Below are 22,672 nucleotides of genomic sequence, written 5' to 3'. Positions count from 1 at the left end.
GTCAGCTGTTATGAACAGCTGACATGTGCCCGCAATAGGCGCGAGCGGAATCGCCGTCTCCCCGCGCCTATTAACTAGTTAAATCCCGCTGTCAAAGCTGACAGCGGGCATTTACATAGCATTACCGGCCGCCGGGCCGGAAATGACGTCATCGCCGACCCCCGTCACGTGATCGGGGGTCGGCGTCGTGTTGCCTGGACAACCAGAGGTCTCTGAGACCTCTATGGTTGTTCCAGGCATATGGCTTTCAGCGCCACCCGGTGGTTGGTGCTGAAAGCACAGCAGTAAATCTGCTACATATGGGCGATCTGCTCATCGCCCATATGTAGCAGACCCGTTCGGGTTGCGCATGCTTCTAGCCTCCTATGGAGGTTATTGAAGCATGCCAAAAGTAAAAAAAAAAAAAAAAAAAAAAATGTTTAAAAATAAAATTTTTTTTTAAAAACCTAAAAGTTCAAATCGCCCCCCTTTCGCCCCAATCAAAATAAAACAGTAAAAAAAAATCCCACATACACATATTAGGTATCGCCGCGTTCAGAATCGCCCGGTCTATCAATAAAAAAAAGCATTAACCCGATCGCTAAACGACGTAGCGAGAAAAAAATTCAAAACGCCAGAATTAGGTTTTTTTGGTCGCCAAGACATTGCATTAAAATGCAATAACGGGCGATCAAAAGAACATATCTGCACAAAAGTGGTATCATTAAAAACGTCAGCCCGGCACAGAGAAAATAAGCCATCACCTGACCCCAGATCATGAAAAATGGAGATGCTACGGGTCTCGGAAAATTGCGCAATTTTTTTTTATTTTTAGCAAACTTTGGAATTTTTTTTCACCACTTAGATAAAAGAGGACATAGACATGTTTGGTGTCTATGAACTCGTAATGACCTGGAGAATCATAATGGCAGGTCAGATTTAGCATCTAGTGAACCTAGCAAAAAACAAGTGTGGGATTGCACTTTTTTTGGCAATTTCACCGCACTTGGAATTTTTTTCCCGTTTTCGAGTACAAGACATGGTAAAACCAATGGTGTCATTTAAAAGTACAACTCGTCCCGCAAAAAATAAGCCCTCACATGGCCATATAGACGGAAAAATAAAAAAGTTATGGCTCTGGAAAGAAGTGGAGGGAAAAATGAAAATGCAAAACCAAAAATACTCCTGGTCGTTACGGGGTTAAGTATCGGCACACGTGACCGCCCGGTAGCAGCAGGAAGCCGGTGGCTGACACTGCTCGCTGCTGAAGAGCAATGAATACTCATTGCTCTCTGCAATTAATAGTCCTGGTGAGTATTCAGGCAGCTGTGCTCTGCTTGTGAGCAGCAAATGATGTCCCTGCCATGCGCTGCTTACAAGCAGAAAGCACTTGCTGGCACTGGAGCGTGACACTGTGTGGGAGCGGAGAAAGGTAATTGTAATGGTTTGTGTTTTTAATGTTTTCTGATGGGACTAATCATACCAGGACCAGGATTTGGCCAATTACACCAAGATAAGGATGGGTCCATGCATACCAGGATAAGGATGTGGCCAGTCATATTAGGACTGGGATGGGGCCATGCATACTAGCACTGGGATGGGGCCAATCATACTAGGATAAGGATGGGGCCCTGCATACCAGGATAGGAATGAGGGAGCCATGCATACCAGGATAAAGATGAGGGGCCATGTGTATTAACCCCCGAGCTTTTTTGGTTTTAGTTTTTTCACTCCCCTCCTTTCCAGAGCCGTAACTTATTTTTATTTTTCTGTCAATATGGCCACCATTGGTTTTACCATGTCGTGTACTAGAAAATGGGGAAAAAAATTCCAAATGCGGTGCAATTGCAAAAAAAAAGTGCAGTCCCACACTTGTTTTTTGTTTTGGATTTTTTGCTAGGTTCACTAAATGCTAAAACTGACAGCCATTATGATTCCCCAGGTCATTACGAGTTCATAGACACCAAACATGTCTAGGTTCTTTTTTATCTAAGTAGTGAAAAAAAAAATTCCTAACTTTGCTAAAAATAAATAAATAAATTACAATTACACCATTTTCCAATACCCATAGCGTCTCCATTTTTCGTGATCTTGGGTTGTCGTTGGGCTTATTTTTTGCGCGCCAAGCTAATGTTTTTACCAAAATAATACAATAATTAACCTTTTATTGAAACATCCAAAACAAACACACTGTGCCAAGTACAAAAAGTTAAAACCGCAAAAATGCGACCATATTAGGAACATACCCTAAGAGGGTAAGTGCCTCTGCACAGACCCCCACATATTGAGTATACAATACAAATAACGCAGAGATAAGAGCAACATATACAATAATGCACTAAATAATATATACTTCAAGAACCCATTTACAACACCCAGCAACTATAGAAATTGAAAAATCCTATCTGAGGGCTGTATCCTCCATGCAGTGGGACAGAGATAATAAATGCACAATGTGAAAATGCCCAAGATGCAGAAAAATACAAACAGCAAGTATAATAATGCACTGATTAAAAAATGCAGTAGCAGCTTGGTCAAAAGTCCCACATCTGCAGGATACAAAATAATTTTCTGATGCTAAAATGTAAGCAAACAGAAGATCCAAATGCCCAGAATCGCAAGGCCACCACATACAACCTGCTGGATGCACGATTATACCAGCAAGAAGACGCTGGGTCCTTCAAGTAGTGGGGGTGAAGTGGCATTTTTGCGGTTTTAACTGTTTTTATACTTGGCACAGTGTGTTTGTTTTGGATGTTTCAATAAAAGGTTAATTGTATTTTGGTGATCCCTGTAATGTACATGCCTCTTTCTCTTCATTCAGAGTTGCAGTTTTATAGCATGTAATTGGAGATCCCATACAGCGGTGCCCTTCATAATTTTGTGTTTACAAGCTAATGTTTTCAGTGATAGCATTCCAGTGCAGATACGATCTTTTGATCGCCCGTTGTTGCATTTTAATGTAATGCCGCGGCAACAAAAAAAATGTAAATCTGGCGTTTTTTATTTTCTTTTTTTCTCGCTACGCCGTTTAGCGATCAGGTTAATCCTTCTAATCCCTTTTTTTATTGATTGGGCAATTCTGAATGCGGCATTGTGTTTGGTTTTATTTTGATATTGTTTTTATTTTGAATGGGGTGAAAGGGGGGTGATTTGAAATACAGAATTGACCACATTTTTTGCTTCATTTTTTTTTTTTTTTTTTCCTAATTTCCTCCTCTAAAACTAGGTGCATTTAATGGTCCGGTGCGTCTTATAGTCTGAAACATACGTTAACCTTTTTGCATTTATTTATAAAAATATCAGCCATGTGACAAAAAGTTAAACGAGCTATTTTCAAACTTTGTTTATATCTATATTACAGATAGTCATACCACACAAAAAAATAACAAGTAACATTTACCTATTAATCTGGATAATCATGCCATAGAAAATAATTAACATTTGCCATATGTCTACCTAATGTCAACACCATTTCTAAAATGTTCTTATATTTTGTTAGGATGTTAGGTTTAAAAATGTAGCAGTAATTTTTCATCATATATATGAAAACCTCCAAAAGTGGTACCATTTTAAAAAAAGATACCCCTCAATGTATTCAAAACTGCTTTCAGGTAGTTTATTAACACTTCAGGGACTTTTCAGGAATTAACACATAGTGAAATGACAGGAATGAAAAACTATATTTTTATCACTAAAATGTTGCTGACATCTGAACAGGCAATTAGGGCAGGTGGACCCTAGGGCCATTATTTGGCCTCTGATTGACATAGAAACCATCAGGACCATGCAATCAGTATCTGAGTGTCAATGGAGTAAAATAGGGAGCTCCCATGGTCAGTTAACCATCTAGATGCCTTTGTAACTGTTGAGGTCAGCATCTAAGGGGTTAAGTGGCCATGGTTTATGTCAACAGCAATTGGTGCTGATGCAGCAGGGTGTCAGCTATAATGGGCAGCTGACAGTTGCTGCATTTTTACCAAATGGGGGATTCTATAATTGTATATCTAAGGTTCGTAAAAAAAAATATTGGTGTTCACTAAGGGGTTAACCTGATTGTCACATACCCGCGTCTCCTCACGTGACTTTTGGTTGTGCCTGCAAGGGTTAATTTATCTACCCTCACTCAATCCATCATTCAACCTCTGGCTTATGCTGCAGTGGGAGCATAAATCACACCCTGACACAAACCACGCACCTCGCTTCACACACGCTGCTTCCACTTAGCGAACATATGGGCAATGAGTCCCGGAAATACTACTACTACTGTTTACCAATCACCAGGATCACACACTCTCTATGGTTATGGGTTATTTTAGAGTATACAAAGTTCAAACTTTTTAAAGTTTTAAGCTTTAATAGAAAGGTACAGGGCTTACAATAATATGATTTAAAAATATGGAAATAAAATGTGACATACAAATATGCCAAACAGTTATAAAATAAAAGGGAGAAACTTCCAGAAATATCTAAACTTTGCAGTCTGTTATTCTGCTTTCTGAAGGAGGAAATATGAAAATGGATCACATCAGCTTGGCTGCCCTCAATCTGTGAACAACTTTCTTTGTTGGAGGGCCCACTGGATGGCCTGGAGACGAGATCTCTTGACCAGCCTTTCATGTTAATCTAATTCCTGGTTTGTGACTGGACCATGACTACTTTACCAATGAATGCATTTTTTGTAAATGTTCTTTTTCTCGACCTTTCTTTCCCATAATAAATAGAAAGTGTCAGGCTGCAGCTAGGTCCCATTTGGTGTCTCCCTTCAAAGGCATCAGAGATGTGAAATGGTTCTAATTCTGTGAGCTCTCAGGAAGGCACCCTGGGGTCTGAGACCCTGCGACCAGAAAAGCTGCCTTTTCTCAGGATAACTTAGGTTATGACCTTTGTGAAGAGCTGCAGCCTAAGAACCGATGCTAATTTACTGCCGGTCATACATCGCCTACAAATACATATTTTCACTACACTGATGTTTTGTAACAGAGTATTTAAAGAGTTATATCTGACATATTTGACTATGTAAAAGCAATGGGGAGAAGGGTGTGACTTTTTATTTTGGTGGGGGGGGGACTGCTATTACATATTAAAGTGCATTATTTTAAATTTTATGTCATTTGCTATATAAATGGAGGTTTTGTCAGCCTCCAAAAGTAATGTGTAAGAGCTTTCAAGAAAGATTAAAGCGGCTTCATTGTGAGCCTCCTTGTCTCCAATAAATGTTGGCTTCCTGTGTGTACAGTCCGCAAATATAGCAGCACACTCTGATGTCTAATGCGCTTTAACACTGCGCTATAAATATTTAAATATTTCTTGAGGGTCATTTTCATTTATTTTATAGATCTTGAGGATTTCCGAAGCTATTTGGAAAAAAGATTTGATTTTGAACAGGTTACAGTCAAAAAGTTCAGGACATGGGCAGAAAGAAGACAGTTCAATCGTGAAGTGAAACGGAAGCAAGCAGGATCAGAAAGACCCATTTTACCTGCCAACCAGAAACTTATAACCTTGTCTGTTCAGGATGCACCAACGAAGAAAGGTTTGTTGCTGCAATCCATATAATCATACTTGTAAAGAAGTCAGCAGTATGACGCTGCTTATATTTTACTCCCACTATGTCATCGAATTCACAACATACTTAGAACTAGATCCATTTGTAAGAAGGAGATTACTTCACCTCTTAATGATCTATGACATTTTCATCGCAGGTTGTTGTAGAGAGGGTTCACTTGTTCAGCCTGGTCCTTGCATGGCAGATTCTGGCTGTGGTACATAATTCTGATCATTCCTGTTATCCATTTAGATGCTGCTGTCAGTCACTGACAGCGGCATTTAAATGGCCTGTTTGTCCAGGTACTCAAGCACTGGCTCCCATTGGCCCTTTTGTGACACAATCACAGGGAGCTGATCAGTTAGCAAAGCAGCGGAGACTGTCATCATAGTCCTCCTGTGAAGCTCAGCCAGAGGCTGGACATCATAGGAGGGCTGCAATTACACTATATGCTGCAATAACGCATTAAGTGATTTAAGTGATTGCAGGTTCACGTTCCTTAGATGGACTTAATATTTTATTATTATTACTTTACTAGCTGAAGAGCCCGGCACTGCCCGGGCATAGTAACTAACTACGGTTAGTTATAACAAATTATAATGATAATAAACAAATAAATATATATATATATATATATATATATATATATATATATATATACATTTTATAATTTATTTTTATTTTTTTATATAGCACCATTGATTCCATGGTGCTGTACATAAGAAGGGGTTACATACAAATTACAGATATCACTTACAGTAAACAAACTTACAATGACAGACTGATACAGAGGGGAGAGGACCCTGCCCTTTCGAGCTTACATGCTACAGGATGGTGGGGATGGAGACAGTAGGTTGGGGGGTTGCAGCAGTTCCGGTGTCGGTTGAGGTGATATCTACAGTAGTGGTGAGGAGGTAGTGGGGTCATTGCAAGCTGTAGGCTTTCTTGAAGAGGTGGGTTTTCAGGTTCCGTCTGAAGGATCCGAATGTGGTTGATAGTCGGACATGTTGGGGCAAAGAATTCCAGAGGATGGGGGCTATTCGGGAGAAGTCTTGGAGGCGGTTGGGTGAGGAGCGAATAAGTGTGGAGGAGAGAAGGAGGTCTTGGGAAGATCGGAGATTACGTGAGGGAAGGTATCGGAAAATTAGTTCAGAGACATATGGGGGAGACAGGTTATAGATTGCCTTGAAGGTCAATATTAGTAATTTGAACTGCATACGCTGAGGGAATGGAAGCCAGTGAAGAGATTTGAAGAGGGGCGAAGCGGAGGAGCTGAGTGTAGAGCCCTGCCCATTCCGCATAGCCACATTCACTATAATATCCCACATCATCCCGTCAGCCAGAGCTACTGGACTACTACCCATAATATCGCACATCATCCCATCAGCCAGAGCTACCAGACTACTACCCATAATATCCCACATCGTCCCATCAGCCAGAGCCACCGGACTACTACCACTAATATCCCACATCATCCCGTCAGCCTGGAGTCAGAACCAGAACGCTGAGTGTAATGGTCCTAACTTCCATACTGGGGATCCCTTCAAGAGAGGCCTGGTGTCAGAACCAGAACCAGAGCGCTGAGTGGATTTGCCCTAACTTCCATACTGGGGATCCCTTTAACCCCTTCATGACCAAGCCTATTTTGACCTTAATGACCAGGCCATTTTTTGCAATTCTGACCAGTGTCCCTTTATGAGGTAATAACTCAGGAACGCTTCATCGCATCCTAGCGATTCTGAGATTGTTTTTTCGTGACATTGGGCTTCATGTTGGTGGTAAATTTAGGTCGATAATTTTTGCGTTTATTTGTTAAAAAATCAGAAATTTAGCAATTTTCACATTTTGAATTTTTATTCTGTTAAACCAGAGAGTTATGTGACACAAAATAGTTACTAAATAACATTTCCCACATGTCTACTTTACATCAGCACAATTTTGGAAATTTTTTTTTTTTTTTGTTAGGAAGTTATAAGTGTTAAAAGTTGACCAGTGATTTCTCATTTTTACAACAAAATTTACATAATCATTTTTTGTAGGGACCACCTCACATTTGAAATCACTTTGAGGGGTCTATATGGCAGAAAATACACAAAAGTGACACCATTCTAAAAACTGCACCCCTCAAGCTACTCAAAACTACATTGAAGAATATTATTAACCCTTCAGGTGTTTCACAGGAACTAAAGCAACGTGGAAAGAAAAAATGGACATTTTAATTTTTCCAACAAAAATTTTCTCTTAGCATCAATTTTTTAATTTTTACATGGGCAACAGGATAAAATGGATCCTAAAATTTGTTGGGCAATTTCTCCAGAGTACACCGATACCCCATAGGTGGTCATAAACCACTGTTTGGGTGCACGGCAGGGCTCAGAAGGGAAGGAGCGCCATTTTGACTTTTTGAATGGAAAATATGCTGGAATATTTAGCGGTTGCCATGTCGCATTTGGAGAGCCCCTGTGTGCTTAAACATTGGAGCTTCCCCCACAAGTGACCCCATTTTGGAAACTAGACCCCCCAGGAACTTATCTACATGCATAATGATCACTTTGAACCCCCAGGTGCTTCACAAATTGATCCGTAAAAAAAAAGTACTTTTTTTTTAACAAAAATTTTCTTTTAGCCTCAGTTTTTTTTTCATTTTCACATGGGCAACAGGATAAAATGGTTCCTAAAATTTGTTGGGCAATTTCTCCTGAGTACACCGATACCTCATATGTGCTCATAAACCACTGTTTGGGCGCACGGCAGGGTCTGGAAGGGAAGGAGCGCCATTTGACTTTTTGAATGGAAAATTAGCTCCAATCGTTATCGGACACCATGTCGCGTTTGGAGTGCCCCTGTGTGCCTAAACAGTGAAAACCCCCCACAAGTGACCCCATTTTGGAAACTAGACCCCTTATGGAACTTATCTTGATGTGTAGTGAGCACTTTTAACCCCCCACGTGCTTCACAAAAGTTTATAACAGATCAGTGAAAATAAAAAATTAATTTTTTTTTCCCTCAAAAATGATTATTTAGCACGCTATTTTTTATTTTTACATGGCCAACCGGAGAAATTGGATCACAAAAGTTGTTGTCCAGTTTGTCCTGAGTACGCTGGTACCCCATATGTGGGGGGGAATCACTGTTTGGGTGCACGGCAGGGCTCCGAAGGGAAGGAGTGCCATTTGACTTTTTGAAATGAAAATTACCTCTAATCGTTAGCGGACACCTTGTCGCGTATGGAGAGCCCCTGTGTGCCTAAACACTCGAGCTCCCCCACAAATGACCCCATTTTGGAAACTAGACCCCCTAAGGAACTTATCTAGATGCACAGTGAGCGCTTTGAACCCCCAAGTGCTTCACAAAAGTTTATAACGCAGAGCCGTGAAAATAAATATTTTTTTCAAAATAAATGACTGGAATCTGCAGCCAGCGGGCGCACTGCGCATGCACCCCCCATTTTCCAATATGGCGGCGCCCATGGTCCGGGGCCGCGGGACACCGGGAGCGATAGCGGCACTCGGTAGGTACCGGGGGGTGGGAGGGGAGGGAATCTGAAGGCGGGGGAGCAGATGATGACAGCGGCGGACCATCACCGCTGTCATTCAGTGGCGGGGGGCAGATCGTTAACCTGTGGGTGTCACCAGCCATGTCCGATGCTACAGCAGCATCAGCCATGGCTGGATTGTAATATTTCATCAGTTTTCATTGATGAAATATTACTATCGCTCTGATTGGCTGTTTCACTTTTAACAGCCAATCAGAGCCATCGTAGCCACGTGGGGGCGAAGCCACGCCCCCTGTGGCAAAGTACAAAGCCCGCTGTATCTGCGGATTGGGTGACCTTTCAGTGACCCCGGTCACCCGACCAGCCGGGGGGGGGCTTAAAAGTCATGACGCCACATAGGCGTCACTGGTCATAATGGCACAGGTTTTCATGACTCCTATGTGGCGTCATTGGTCGGGAGAGAGAGCCTGGGATCAGAGCCAGAGCACTGAGTTGATTTGCCCTGACTTGCATACCATGATCCCTTTAATAGAACCCTGGGGTCAGAATCAGAGCGCTGAGGGATTTTCCCTAACTTCCATACATGAGATCCCTTTAAGAGAGCCTGGGCTCAGTACCAGAGCATTTGAAAGCAATTGCCCTAACTTCCATACCAGGGATCCCTTTGAGAGGCCTGGGGTCAGAATTAAAGTGCTGGATGGATTTGCCCTGACTTCCATACCAGAGATCCCTTTAAGAAGGGCCTGGGGTCAGAACCTCAGAGCTGAGTGGAACGGTCCTAGCTTCCATACCGGGGATCCCTTTAAGAGAGGCCTGTAGTCAAAACCAAAGCGCTGGATGGATTTGCTCTGACTTCCATACCAATGATCCCTTTAAGAGGGAAGATGTGCCTATATGATGGAGGATGTGTGATGGGTATATGGGAGTGGGGATTCATTTTCTGTCATGTGCTCTGTGCTCCTTTCTGTGGGGCAGACAATGGCTGGGAGCTTATGTTCCCAGGGATGCTAGATTTCTACCACCATGTCAGTGTCTGCTGAGGTGTTGTCAAGTGGGAAAACTGTTGATCATAGCAACCAATCACAGCTCAGCTACTTCTAACCAGCTCTGGTGAAATGAGAGATGCTTAGTGATTGTTTGCAAGGAAAACTGTTGCTCATAGCAACCAATCACAGCTCGGCTTCTTTTGAACAGCTCTGGTGAAATGAAAGATGCTTTGTGATTGGTTGGTGATATACACACACACATTCATTTTTATATAGAGAGATTAAGTTTAAATAGTTTAATTTTCCCCCATTAAAAAACAACAAAAGAAAAAAAAAATGATTTCATGTTTGGAACAGTCCAATCTAGCATAATCTAAAATTATTAATCACACATAAAATCCCAAAAGAAAACTGAACAAAACTCCAGAATTGCCATTTTTCAGTTGGGACACTTCCCTAAAATATACCCTACAAAGCGATCAAAATCAATCTGCAATCAAAATGTCAAATTTACCCTAAGATGATATAAATAAAAAGTATGCAAAAAAAGTATGATACTTGTACAGCTCCATGAACCCGAAAACAAAAGTTGTTTTTTTTTCTTTTGAGCACTGAAATATATTTTATATATTTAAATTTGATATTCCTGTAGTTGTATTGAGCTGTAGAATTATGTCGCCAGGTCACTTTTACTGCACATTGAATGCCATAGAAATGAAACCCAAAGAAACAATGGTGGAATTGTTTTTCATTACATTGTGTTAAAATGAATGATGTCATTTGAAAACTAAAACTTGTTTCACAAGAGAACAAGCCCTCATACAGCTATGCCAGTTTACAAGTAATAAAAAAAAAAAATGACTTGCAAAAAATAGCGGTGAAAAATTAAAGGGGTGGGATAAAAAAAAAAAATTAAACAATTTAATGGTTTTGACATTTTATCGATTATTTTTTGCGGTAACATTAAAAAAACAACAATTTTCTTTTGGGATAATTTAAAAATAAACTGTGCAACTGATAAAGATCTAAATGGTATAAATCGCACATCGAGTAGTGGATGACTTTTGCAGTAGATGATTCAATGGAGACTGCACTGTTCCAGACACCTGACTACGGCAGACAATCACAGGTGCAGGATTTGGGTGACTGACGAACGGGATGTCATTGCTTCCTATCCCTGCGCAGACAACTAAAATGACGTACACTAGATTGACGGGGGTAACTAGTCAAGCATTCCGGAGTGTAATTTTTTTTAAAAAACTTTCTTTCTTCAGGATAAACATTACATAAGATAACAGGATATGCATCCGAATTTGTTACCAACATTGACAAAAGTCCATTCAAAATAGTATTTCAAATGTTATATCACATCCTTAAATAACCCCTTTATCTGTAATACAATTGGCTATATTGATGTACAGTATGTTGAAAAGACTGCACTTGTCTGAAATCAGGACAGTATAGAAACATATAAAAAAAATTAAGGTCTATATGGTTTAAACGTATAAACAAGAATACATTCTTTGGTCTAATTATCAGGAATCTTAACTCATCCATCTGAAAACCTGGAACACCTCAGGGTACGTAATGCAAAATTGAGGAAGCTAAAATACTGGGGGAAATAATTGCGGCATATTTAACATATTCGTTCCACATTTAATGTATGTTCTGCTCCAAAATCCATATGAAATACCTCTTTGAATAGGCTTTCTGACAATTTCAGTGGTATATCATGCGTATAGTGCACATGCTGCTGTTTTTTCCAAATGTATTTTTCACGACATTTCAATTCATGAGGCATTTTTGCTTGAAAGCAAGACTCCTATTTTGAATGCTGAATCAATTGAAGAAGAAAATGCTTCATACTACAAAGCCAATGGGGGCAATTCAAAGTCTTTTGCCAGAAAACTGGTGTACAACACTTTGAAAAGACTCAAAATGTTTGCATATTGTGGAGTTGTGCAAGCATTTTGCGGCTTTTGGCGTTTTTACACCAGTTTGAAATGGCCCCACCCAAATGGGCGGAGCTGGAGGGCTACAAGGCGTGGCTAAGTGCTAACCTTTTTTTTTTTTTTTTTTTTTACGCCTGACATGCTATTCCAGTCCCTGATGCATGCCACTACAAAGATTCACCAAATTCATTAAGTGCTATGGTCTGGGCTTCGGCTTTTGGTTGATGTACCTAACGGCCTCGCTCTGACCTAGAGAAATCCCCCAGGTGACTCCTGGGCAGTAACAGGTGTGGGCATCTCCTAGTGTCTTATGCCCATGTATGATACTGCAGACAGTTAAGGGTTGAAGAAAAATGACATTTTAAATCATTAAAAGTGGTGTGAGCATATTGCCCGACACCAATAAGTCTTTCGTTAAGACTTGTGTATGAAGATCCAGTCTTAATCGGGCCCTAAATCCAAAAATGTGCCAGGAAAATATTTAATGATAAAATAAGTGTTTCTTTGACTTGTTTATTTTTCTCTTTTTAGTAACAAAATTCCACTTAAAATAACCCCATGTGGGTATATCGTTAAAGTTTTGTTGAGGTCAGGTACCTCCTTGAATTAATTTTGTGCGGTTGGTTTGTGTGCTACTGCTTGTGTCGCCAATATTGAAAGCAGTAAGGTTTCATGTATACATAGGCATATTCATGAAAGCTTTTAGTATAGAAACCTAGCTTAAAAAAGCTTTGCAAAACTGCAAAAAAGTTGCCATTTTTGGCGTTTTTTACACCATTTTTGCCCAGCTCCAAAAAACTTGAAAGACAGGCGGTGATGTTCCTTATGTCACAGATCTTACCCCAGTCCCTGACTGAGTAAAATTTGTAGCGAGGTGCACGTCTTGCCTTATTCAGGTGCCTCACACTCCACCTCACCCTCCTCTCAAAAATGGAAACGCAGTTCTTGATAGTTTTCCTTCCACAGGTTTCCATTTTGCTTTGCTACTGTTGATAGCTGCTGTATTTATCTGCAGCGCTCTCATATTTGCATTTTTTCCCACTTGGTTTGGATGAGGTTTTAAAGGGAATCTTGTCACCCATTTTTAGTGATACCATGTAAAGATAACACCCAATTGTCCGTCCCTAAGGATTCTATTAGGACTTTTGATTCCCCCCGACCCCGCACCTTTGATGCATAAATACCTTCTTTATCTTGGTGGAGATGTATGAAAATGGCTGCGGTAGGATGTGCGGGGCTTATTCACCCCCCCCCCCCCTCCCTCGGCTTGCTGAACGTAATCTTCATCTGTGAATATCACAGATGCCGTAGTTTTCCGCGCTTGCGCATTGAAAAGGCCTCCGGCGCTTGCGCAGTATGCTTTGCCCAACTGTGGGCAAAGCATATAATCGGTGCTGCGCATGCATTAGTGTTTTTCAGTGCGGTCTATGCCCTGGAAGGCTTCACGTGCAGGACACGCTTCCGGGGCATAGACCGCACTGAAAAATACCGGCGCATGCGCAGTACCAATTATATGCTTTGCCCACAGTTGGGCAAAGCATACTGCGCAAGCGCCGGAGGCCTTTACAATGTGCAAGCGCAGAAAAGTACGGCATCTGTGATATTCACAGATGACGATTACGTTCATCAAGCCGTGGAGGGAGGGAAGAAGGCGAATAAGCCCCGCCCATCGGACCGGACTGTGGCGATTTCCATAAATCTCCACCAACACATAAAAGGTATTAATGCATCAAAGGTGCTGGGTCGGGGGGGATCAAAAGTCCTAATAGAATCCTTATGGGATGCACAATTGGGTGATATCTTTATATGATATCACTAAAAATGGGTGACAGATCTGTTCAAATCTGTATCTACTGCGCTAAGTGTGAATGTTCATGATAGCTGTCATAGTTTCTTATACTTTTTTAAAATTCCTTAACAATGTTTCTGTCTAACAGAGTTTGTCATTAATCCAAATGGAAAGTCAGAAGTTTGCATCCTCCACGAATATATGCAGAGAGTCTTGAAAGTTCGTCCTGTTTACAACTTTTTTGAATGTGGTAAGGAACCATCTCATTGAATTTTGTAATAAGAATTTTGTAATAAGAATTTCTAGGATGTATTAACAGAAGCATACAGTCTAGATCACGTGAAGTCATTATTGCCCTCTACTCCTCTTTGGTCAGACCTCATCTGGAATATTGTGTCCAGTTTTGGGCACCACATTTTTAAAGACATCAACAAACTGGAGCAAGTTCAGAAAAGAGCGACCAGAATGGTGACTGGTCTGCAAACCCTGTCATATGAGGAAAGGTTGCAGGATTTGGGAATGTTTAGTTTACAATAGAGAAGACTGAGAGGAGACTTAATAGCTGTCTACAAATATCTAAAGGGCTGTCACATTGTAGAAGGATCATCTTTATTCTCATTTGCACAAGGAAAGACTAGAAGCAATGGAATGAAACTGAATGGGAGGAGACACAGATTACCGTAGATATTAGAAAAAACTTTTTGACAGTTAGAGTGATCAATGAGTGGAACAGGCTGCCACGAGAAGTGGTGAGTTCTCCTTCAATGGAAGTCTTCAAACAGAGGCTGGACAGACATCTGACTGGGATGATTTAGCAAATCCTGCTTTGAGCAGGGGGTTGGACCAGATGGCCCAGGAGGTCCTTTCCAACTCTACGATTTCTAAAGGACTGCAGCTGATCAAAAATTGCTACTTGCATAACAGTGACGGAATCTGCAGATAACTCTGGGACTCATTCTTCTTTTTTTTTTTTTCCATGTATAACATTACTTCAAAATAGGCAGTGAATTGTTTTGCCTCACAAAAAAAAAAGCAGTTATCCCATGCTTTAATGTCTGTATATACTTTTTATTCTCTTCCCTGGCCAGGAGCTGTGGTATGATCAGACCATTTTTCTGCATGGTCATACACAGACATTACACAGTACACACCAAGGGCACATTTTTAAGATTATCTCAGCACAATTAGATTTTTAACACCTCTAATTGTGGAACATATTTTTATTCCAAGATCTAGTGATTTTATAATAAACGTCGATCTTGGAAAAACCCCTTTAATTTCAGAATAGCGCCTGTGGTGTCAAAATGCCCCTACGCTGGATAAGTAACTTGAGCATGAAGTCTCCCAAATGGGGTAAACTCCCAGGGGATTTCCACTGTAATACTACTTCAAGCAACCTGCAAATGTAATAATGTTCCTGACAACCATTCCAGCAAGTTCTTTGCTCCTTAACTGTGTTTCTCTATCGCTTCATTGGGGGACACAGGAACCATGGGTGTATGCTGCTGCCATCAGGAGGCTTGACACTATGCACATAAAAAAAAGTTAGCTCCTCCTCTGCAGTATACACTCCACCGACTGGCACTAAGTTAATCAGTTTAGCTTAGTGTCAGTAGGAGGTGGACACCCAGACCCATTTCTACCTCAATATGCATCGTTCCTTTTCAGGTACCTGAAGTGATACAATGTGAAAGGTGACTACTGTAATCCCACACAGAGACTGAGTACTGCGTGTACTGCCACCCCGTATCCTCATAGGTCTAGTCGGCCTGACCCATACCCCTAGCACAGAAGCGTGCTTAGGCTATCTGGATCTCGTCCTGGCCCATCGTCTCCCACCCACTCACCCACCAGAGCATGTCTGTTGGAGGAGATGTTGACGTCCTGCAACAGGCCTTTCCGGACGTCTAACATCACCAGGATGGAGAGGTACCTCTTCGCTCTTTTCCCTAGGTTCCTTCAGGACTAGTTCTACATAAAGGAAGGTCAGAGGAAGAAGGTGAGTATTGGCTCAACCCTATTTTAGGGTTTCAAGGGGACCCCTTTTCAGCGTTGGGGTGACCACTTCACACAGATTCTTTTACGGACCGGAGCGCTAGGCTATAGGAAGCGCCTCCCATGGTCACCAGGATTAATCTAGGCCCCGGTTTACATTCAGGCCTAGTCCCCGCTCCCCTTCCGGCACCAGGCTACCTTTTTGGATGGATCCGGAGGACAACTCCGGCGTTTTAGGGCCTCTGTGCGGCCCCCCTCCATCCCTCCATCGGCAGTCTCTGGGTGTTAATCTAGGCCCCGTCTTCTATTCCGGCCTAGTCTCCTCTTTTGCGCCCCCCCCCCCCATCTTAGTCTTCAGGCTGGCTTTTCTCCTGCCTGTCTCCCCTCCACTTCCGCTTCCTGCACTCGGTGGATAGCTCCGCCCACTCCATCCGGCCTCATTGGACAAGCGGCGCAGGGAGTGTAGAACGCCGCCATCTTTCGGCTCCCAGACCGGACGGTTAGCTCCGCTTCTTTTCTGGCTTTAGAAAGTGGGCTTTTCTCAGCACGCCCACTTGCCTGCAGTGTGCAATTTCATACACGGATCTCCGGCATCCTCCCTGCAGTCGCAATTTTCCAGCGTGTGGTCCCGGGTGGTGGCTTCTCCCTATAGGACCTGCTCTTCAGCTTCTACAGCCTGGAAGCAGTCTTCTGGACAGGATACTGGGGGTAGCTCTGCTCTGCAGACAGACTCTCACCTGCATCTCTCACTGTCCCCTAACCTTCTGCCATCAGTTAGTGGGTCTGCTCAATATGCCTAAGCACAAAGGAGAGCCTTCTCGTCCTCCGGCTTCCTCTTCCTCTTCTTCCGGTACTCTGGTCAGACACTTTGCGTGCTATTCTTGCAAAAGCAGACTTCCTTCAGGTCAGTCCTCTCCCCTCTGTCAGGACTGCAGCAACCCCACTGTGTCCACCACCCAGGAGTCCCTTCTGACCCCAGGCGAGACCGAGACCCCTATCCCAGGGTGGGCTTCTTCTCTGTCGCAGTCTATGGCGAATCTCACCTAGGTGTCACAGACCCTGTTGTCCGTACTGGACAAATTACCCCTTCTGACCCCATCAGTCGCCAGTGGGTCACATGATTCTCCGGACCTTCAAACACAGGCTGTGAGAGACCCAGACAGGAGCACCGTTCTAGATCCTCTTCCCGCTTCATCTCACCATCCGGTCTTTAATGGCGAGATCCCTCTTCCGGATCCTCCTCTCCCGAGTCATGCGAGGCGTCTTCGGACGCGCTTTCAGAAGATGAGAAGATGAGTCGGACTTGGATTCAGAACAGGCCTCCAACATGAGAGATATGGTCCAGAGCCTTATTGTTGCGGTCAACAAGACCTTAGGCGTCAAGGATACCTTTACGGAGCCCGCAGATGAGGTGGTTTCGTTTAGACGGTCAAAACCACCTTCCATGGTCTTGGCCCCACACAGTGAATTTGTGGAGGTACTCAATAGGGAATGGGAGAACCCTACCTGACTCTTTCAAAGAGGGAAGCGCCTCGGCATCCTATATCCCTTCTCTCTTGAGCTCACTGCTAACTGGACGACTTCCCCGGCTTTGGACCCGCCAGTTTCCAGACTGTCAACCAACACGGTCCTCCCGCTTTCTAATGCAGCATCCCTCAAAGACTCCAATGATAGGATGATAGAATTGCTGGCAAGTCAGGCTTTGAAGCAGCTTCTACATTATGCCCAGCCTTTGCCTCTACCTACGTCTCAAAGGCCATAGCCAGATGGGCCAAACAGCTTCGTAAAGGCATACTTTGGAAGCTCCTCAGAGAGCTAGCTGACATTGCAGACCAGATTTCCTATGCAGGAAGTATTTGGTATCTGCCTCTCTGGATGCTGCATCCTGCGCTGCTCAGGAGTCCAGCAATATGGTGGCCATCCGGAGGAATATTTGTCTCAAAGCATTGCAGGCGGACCTATTGTCAAAGATGTCGCTTACCAGCCTCCCCTTCCAGGGGGACCGCCTGTTTGGCTCCATGATGGACCAGATTATTAAAGAGGCCACGGGAGGCACAAGTTCTCTTCTCCCCAAGTCCAGACCTCGCTGGCCTTCCCGGAAGCTGCAATTCCGCCCCTTTGGCCATTTCGCGGCGATGGAGGATTCTTACAGTCAGTGCAGGCTGCAGACCAGCCAGGTCAGATAAAAGGCTTCCTTCAAGCCCACTCCTTCCTGGTGTCCTCAAAGCTCCCATGGTAGGTCCATCAGGCCCAGACCTGTCAGATCTTCCTCAGCATGACTCGTGTCCAGATCCCAGCGTATGTCCCAGGCTAGGCGGTCGTCAAATGTTTTTCAGGGACGTCTGGCTCGCCTCGGTGGAGGACGAATGGATCAAGGAGGTAGTATACTCGGGATAAAAAATAGAGTTCGCTTTGCGTCCCCGAGATCGTTTCTTCAATTCCCGTCCTCCAAAAGATCCTGCTCTGGTTCCGGGTTTCTTTACGTCCATCGCCTCCCTTCTCAGTTCGGGGGTTATCGTCCCCGTCCCAGAACAAAACCACTTCACAGGTTTCTATTCAAACCTGTTTGTAGTGCCAAAGAAGGGCGGCGCGGTTCGGCCCATTCTGTATCTGAAGTTACTGAACAGAAGAGTTCGCCTGCAATATTTCAGGATAGAGTTCCTCCGCTCAGTAATGGCTTCCATGGAGGCGCAGGAATTCCTGTGCTCCATAGACATTAAAGACGCCTACCTACGTTCCGAATTTTCCAGCTCATCAGAGGTTCCTGCGTTTCGCGGTACAGGGGAACCATTTCCAGTTTGCCGTCCTGCCGTTCGGACTCGCACCCGCTCCCAGGGTCTTTAACAAAGATCATGGCAGCTTTGATGGCCATCTTTGAGGATCAGGGGCTTAGTGCTTATCCCGTACCTCGACGACATCCTCATCGAGGCTCTGTCTCTCTCTCTCTCTCAGGCCCAGGAAAGTCTGACCATCGTCCTCGACCTTTGGCCCGGTTTGGGTGGCTAGTCAACATGAAAAAGTCCTGCCTTGTTCTGACTCTGCGCCTGGTTTTCCTAGGCATGCTGTTTGATACCCGACAGGCTAAGGTTTTTCTCCCTGAAGAGAAGAGGGCAATCCTCCAGCTGGGAGTTCGCTCTCTTCAAGGCCTTCGGCTTCCTTCCTTCCATTCAGCAATGAAGGTCCTGGTCAGAACGGTGGCAGCCTTGGAAGCAATCTCCTTTGCGCAATTCCACTCAACGCCACTTCAGCAGGCCATCCTTTCGCAGTGGGACAGGTCTGTCCTGTAGCTGGATCGTCCGCTTTGTCTCTTCCCGAGTCAAGTGGTCTCTCGACTGGTGGCTGTCATCCCCCAGGGCCGGTCCTTCTTTCCCGTCCATTGGCAGGTGGTGACGATGGACGCCTGCCTTCTCGGTTGGGGGGGTGGTTTTTCGCCATCTGGCGGTTCAAGGGCGTTGATCTGCGCAGGAGTCCTCTATACGGATCAACATCCTCGAGATAAGGGCCATCCTTCTGAACCTGCCGTCACTGGGAAAGGCTTCTCAGGCATCTGCCAGTCAGAGTTGAGATGGACAGTGCCACAGCAGTGGCATGCGTCAATCACCAGGGGGGGGACCCGGAGTCCCCTGGTGATGGCCAAGGTATCCAGGATCCTCCTCTGGGCGGAGGCGACAGTTCTGGCAATATCCGCAGTGCATATTCCCGGCGTGGATAACTGGGCCACCGATTTTTCTCAGCCGCGAGGATTATCGTGGCAGAGTGGTCCCTGCATCAGGAGGTCTTCCGTCAGATTTGCCTTCGATGAGGAACTCCGGGTGTGGACCTCATGGCGTCCCGGCTGAACAGGAAAGTTCCACGATTTGTCTCCAGGTCCCGTGGCCATTTTGCTCTGGCCATTCCCTGGTCGCAATTTTCACTTCCCTACCTGTTTCCTCCTCTTCCCCTTCTTCCCAGGCTGTTGAAGTAGATCAGAGCGGAGGGGGTGCTGGTCATTCTGATCACACTGGATTGGCTCAGAAGGTCTTGGTTTGCAGAGATCGTCAGTCTTCTGGCGGATGCCCCTTGGAGGCTTCCAGACAGGCCAGATATTCTGTCACAACGTCCAATCTACCACCATAGTTCTCGGTTGCTCAGTTTGATGACGTGGCTGTTGAAACCGCGATTCTGAGAGCGTCCAGTTTTTCCGATCCGGTGATACGCACCATGATCCAGGCTAGGAAGCCGTTGTTTTCCACGGTCTATTAGCGGACCTGGAAAGCCTATTTCCGCTGGTGTGAGGCCAATGAGTTTGTCGCTTCCTTCCATTTTGGCTTGTCTTCAAGCGGGACTTGTTACTGGCCTTGCCCTTACTTGTCTAATGGGGCAGGTATCAGCCCTCTCTATCTGCTTTCAAAAGTCCTTAGCCTCCCGTTCTCAAGTCAGAACTTTCCTTCAAGGAGTGGCGCATGCAGCTCCCCAGTACCGGAATCCCGTGGACCCCTGGGACCTCAATCTTCTGGAGGTCACGAGGGGTTCTCCCCTTGAACCTCTTGAGGTGTCTCCCTGTCCAACCTGTCCTGGAAGGTGGCGTTTCTTGTGGCTATCACCTCCATTAGACGCGTCTCGGACTTGGCGGCTCTTTCCTGTCGCCCCCCCCCCTTCTTGGTTCTTCACCAGAATAAGGTGGTGTTGTGGCCTCTGCCTTCTTTCCTTCCCAAGGTGGTGTCCACTTTTCACTTGAATGAGGATATTGTCCTCCCTTCCTTCGGTCCTTCTCAGACTCATTCTCTGGGGCGTTCATTGAACAGGCTAGACCTGGTCTGGGCAGTAAGGATCTATCTGGATAGGACAGCATCCTTTAGGAAGACGGATCTCCTATTCTTCATTCTAGATGGTGCGCGAAGAGGCCTCCAAGGCTACAATTGCTCACTGGATCAGAACTGCAATTTTGGAGGCTTACCAGGTAAAGAACAGAGTGTCTCCCCCTGGGATTAAGGCACACTCTACCCGGCCGGTGGGTGCCTCCTGGGCGGTACACCATGGGGCATCCGACCTACAACTTTGCAAAGCGGCAACCTGGTCTTACATCCACACGTTTGCCAAATTTTACAAGGTCCATACCTACGCTTCGGCGGACGCCAGCCTAGGCAGATCTTGCAGGCAGCAGTGGTGAGTTCTCTGACCTGAATGGAGTTTTCTGCTGTTTCCCTCCCCAGGGACTACTTTGGGACATCCCATGGTTCCTGCGTCCCCCAATGAAGTGATAGAGAAAACAGGATTATTGGTTGCTTACAGTAAAATCTGCTTCTCGGAGCCTTCATTGGGGGGCACAGCACCCTCCCATGTTTTACAACTCCTGTTCTTTCTTCTGTGTGCTATTGTTACAGTTTGAGTTGTCTGTTTGTTCTTTCTATCTTGTTGCTTCTCCTACTGCTTTCTCACTAACTGATTAACTTAGTGCCAGTCGGTGAGATGTATACTGCAGAGGAGGAGTTAACTCTTTCTATGTCAGCCTCCTGAAGGCTCCGAGAAACAGATTTTACGGTAAGCAACCAAAAATCCTGTTTTTTTTTTTTTCCCCATCTGAGCCCTTTTATATTTTAATGGAACAAGTTTAATCCTTTTACGACCTTGGATGTATCCATACGTCCAGGTCGCCTGGTACTTAACTGGTGGGCTCTCGACACTTAAATCAAAATTGATCGCAGCATTTAGAGAGCAGGCAGAGGGAAGAATCCCCCTTTACCCTTAGATTTGGCGTCATCGCCGGGGCCCAATCGTTATGGTGATTCAATGTTGTCATGGATCATGCTTAGCGCATGGTCTGACAAGTTTGTATGTCAGTGCAGTTCTCACAGTTTTTACAGCATAGGAATGCTCTGCCGAACAAAAAATGGAATAAAACGCGATCAAAAAGACTAATGTATATAAAAATGGTACAGCTGAAAATGTCATCTCGTCCCGCAAAAAACAAGCCCCATACAGCTCCATCAGCGGAAAAGTAAAATAGTTATAGCTCACAGAATAAAGCGACGCAAAAATAATTTTTCTATAAAATAGTTTTTGTAAAAGCGCAAAACATAAAACAATATAAATGTGGTATTGCTGTAATCATACTGACCCGACGAATAAAGCTCCCTTCTCAATTTTACCACATGTCAAATGGCATAAAAAAAATCCTGAATTGCTGATGATTGCTCATTCTGCCTCCCCAAAAATCTGAGTAAAAAGCAATCAAAAAATGGCAGGTGCCAGAAAATGGAACCAATAAAAGCGTCTACTTGTCCCCCAAAAATCAAGCAGTCACATGACTGTTGGTAGATTTATGGAAAAATTATAACTTAAAATATGGCGATGCAAAAAGCAATTTTTTGTAAAAGAAAAAAGGGAACTTTTGGTGTGTGACAGCAGACAAACAAAGAAAATTGTATAAATCTGGTAACGCTGTACTCACACTGACCCGAAGAATAGTCGTGCAATAACTTAAATAAATAAAACCAATTCTTCACCTACTGTTTATTTGTTTTACTCTGCCTCCCATGTTTATCATGCGCTCTACGATGAGCTCGTACATCGGGAGTTCCGTGTAAATTTCTGAAACGCGTGATTCAGACGTAATCTCTGACGGAAGATTCCCTATAATGAGGCAGATGGAGGCACTTTGTAAGCAGTCTGACCTGTAATCTGGCACTGTCTTTTTAAGCGTGCATAAACGTGCAGTTGGCCACAGTTTTGTGCACCTCTGAAACAAAGGACAACACTGTATAGAGGCCAAACAGAGTCCATAATAACTCTTCTGCCTCATGTTGAATGGGATCCCTTTGGGTTTCATCTGAATCACATCACTCAGAGATTGATGGAGACCCCAATAATAAGTGCTCAGTGTAGAGTGCCGGATAAGTGTGATTCTAAACATTATGTAAAATGTTCCTAACAAAAGCTTCAAATCAA

The 22,672-nt window shown here is 44.1% G+C and overlaps 1 protein-coding gene and 1 non-coding gene across 2 annotated transcripts in view; both read left to right on the top strand.

The window, feature by feature from the left end:
- The window catches only part of DGCR8 (DGCR8 microprocessor complex subunit), a 175,190-nt gene that overhangs the window by 41,824 nt on the left and 110,694 nt on the right, over positions 1-22,672 (top strand). Inside the window, exons 6-7 of the mRNA XM_073559047.1 lie at positions 5,318-5,515; positions 13,899-14,000. Of these exons, the coding sequence (XP_073415148.1) occupies positions 5,318-5,515; positions 13,899-14,000 (300 nt within the window). The remainder of the gene's footprint in view (positions 1-5,317; positions 5,516-13,898; positions 14,001-22,672) is intronic.
- LOC141069556 (small Cajal body-specific RNA 16) lies at positions 12,160-12,299 on the top strand. Its single transcript, XR_012226592.1, has one exon.

Source organism: Dendrobates tinctorius, unplaced genomic scaffold (assembly GCF_039654945.1).
Source record: "Dendrobates tinctorius isolate UK_male_01 unplaced genomic scaffold, ASM3965494v1 ptg000265l, whole genome shotgun sequence".
NCBI classification, from domain to species: Eukaryota; Metazoa; Chordata; class Amphibia; order Anura; family Dendrobatidae; genus Dendrobates; species Dendrobates tinctorius.
The sequence above is the reverse complement of the archived record's forward strand: the minus strand, read 5'-3'. Positions and strand labels throughout refer to the sequence as shown.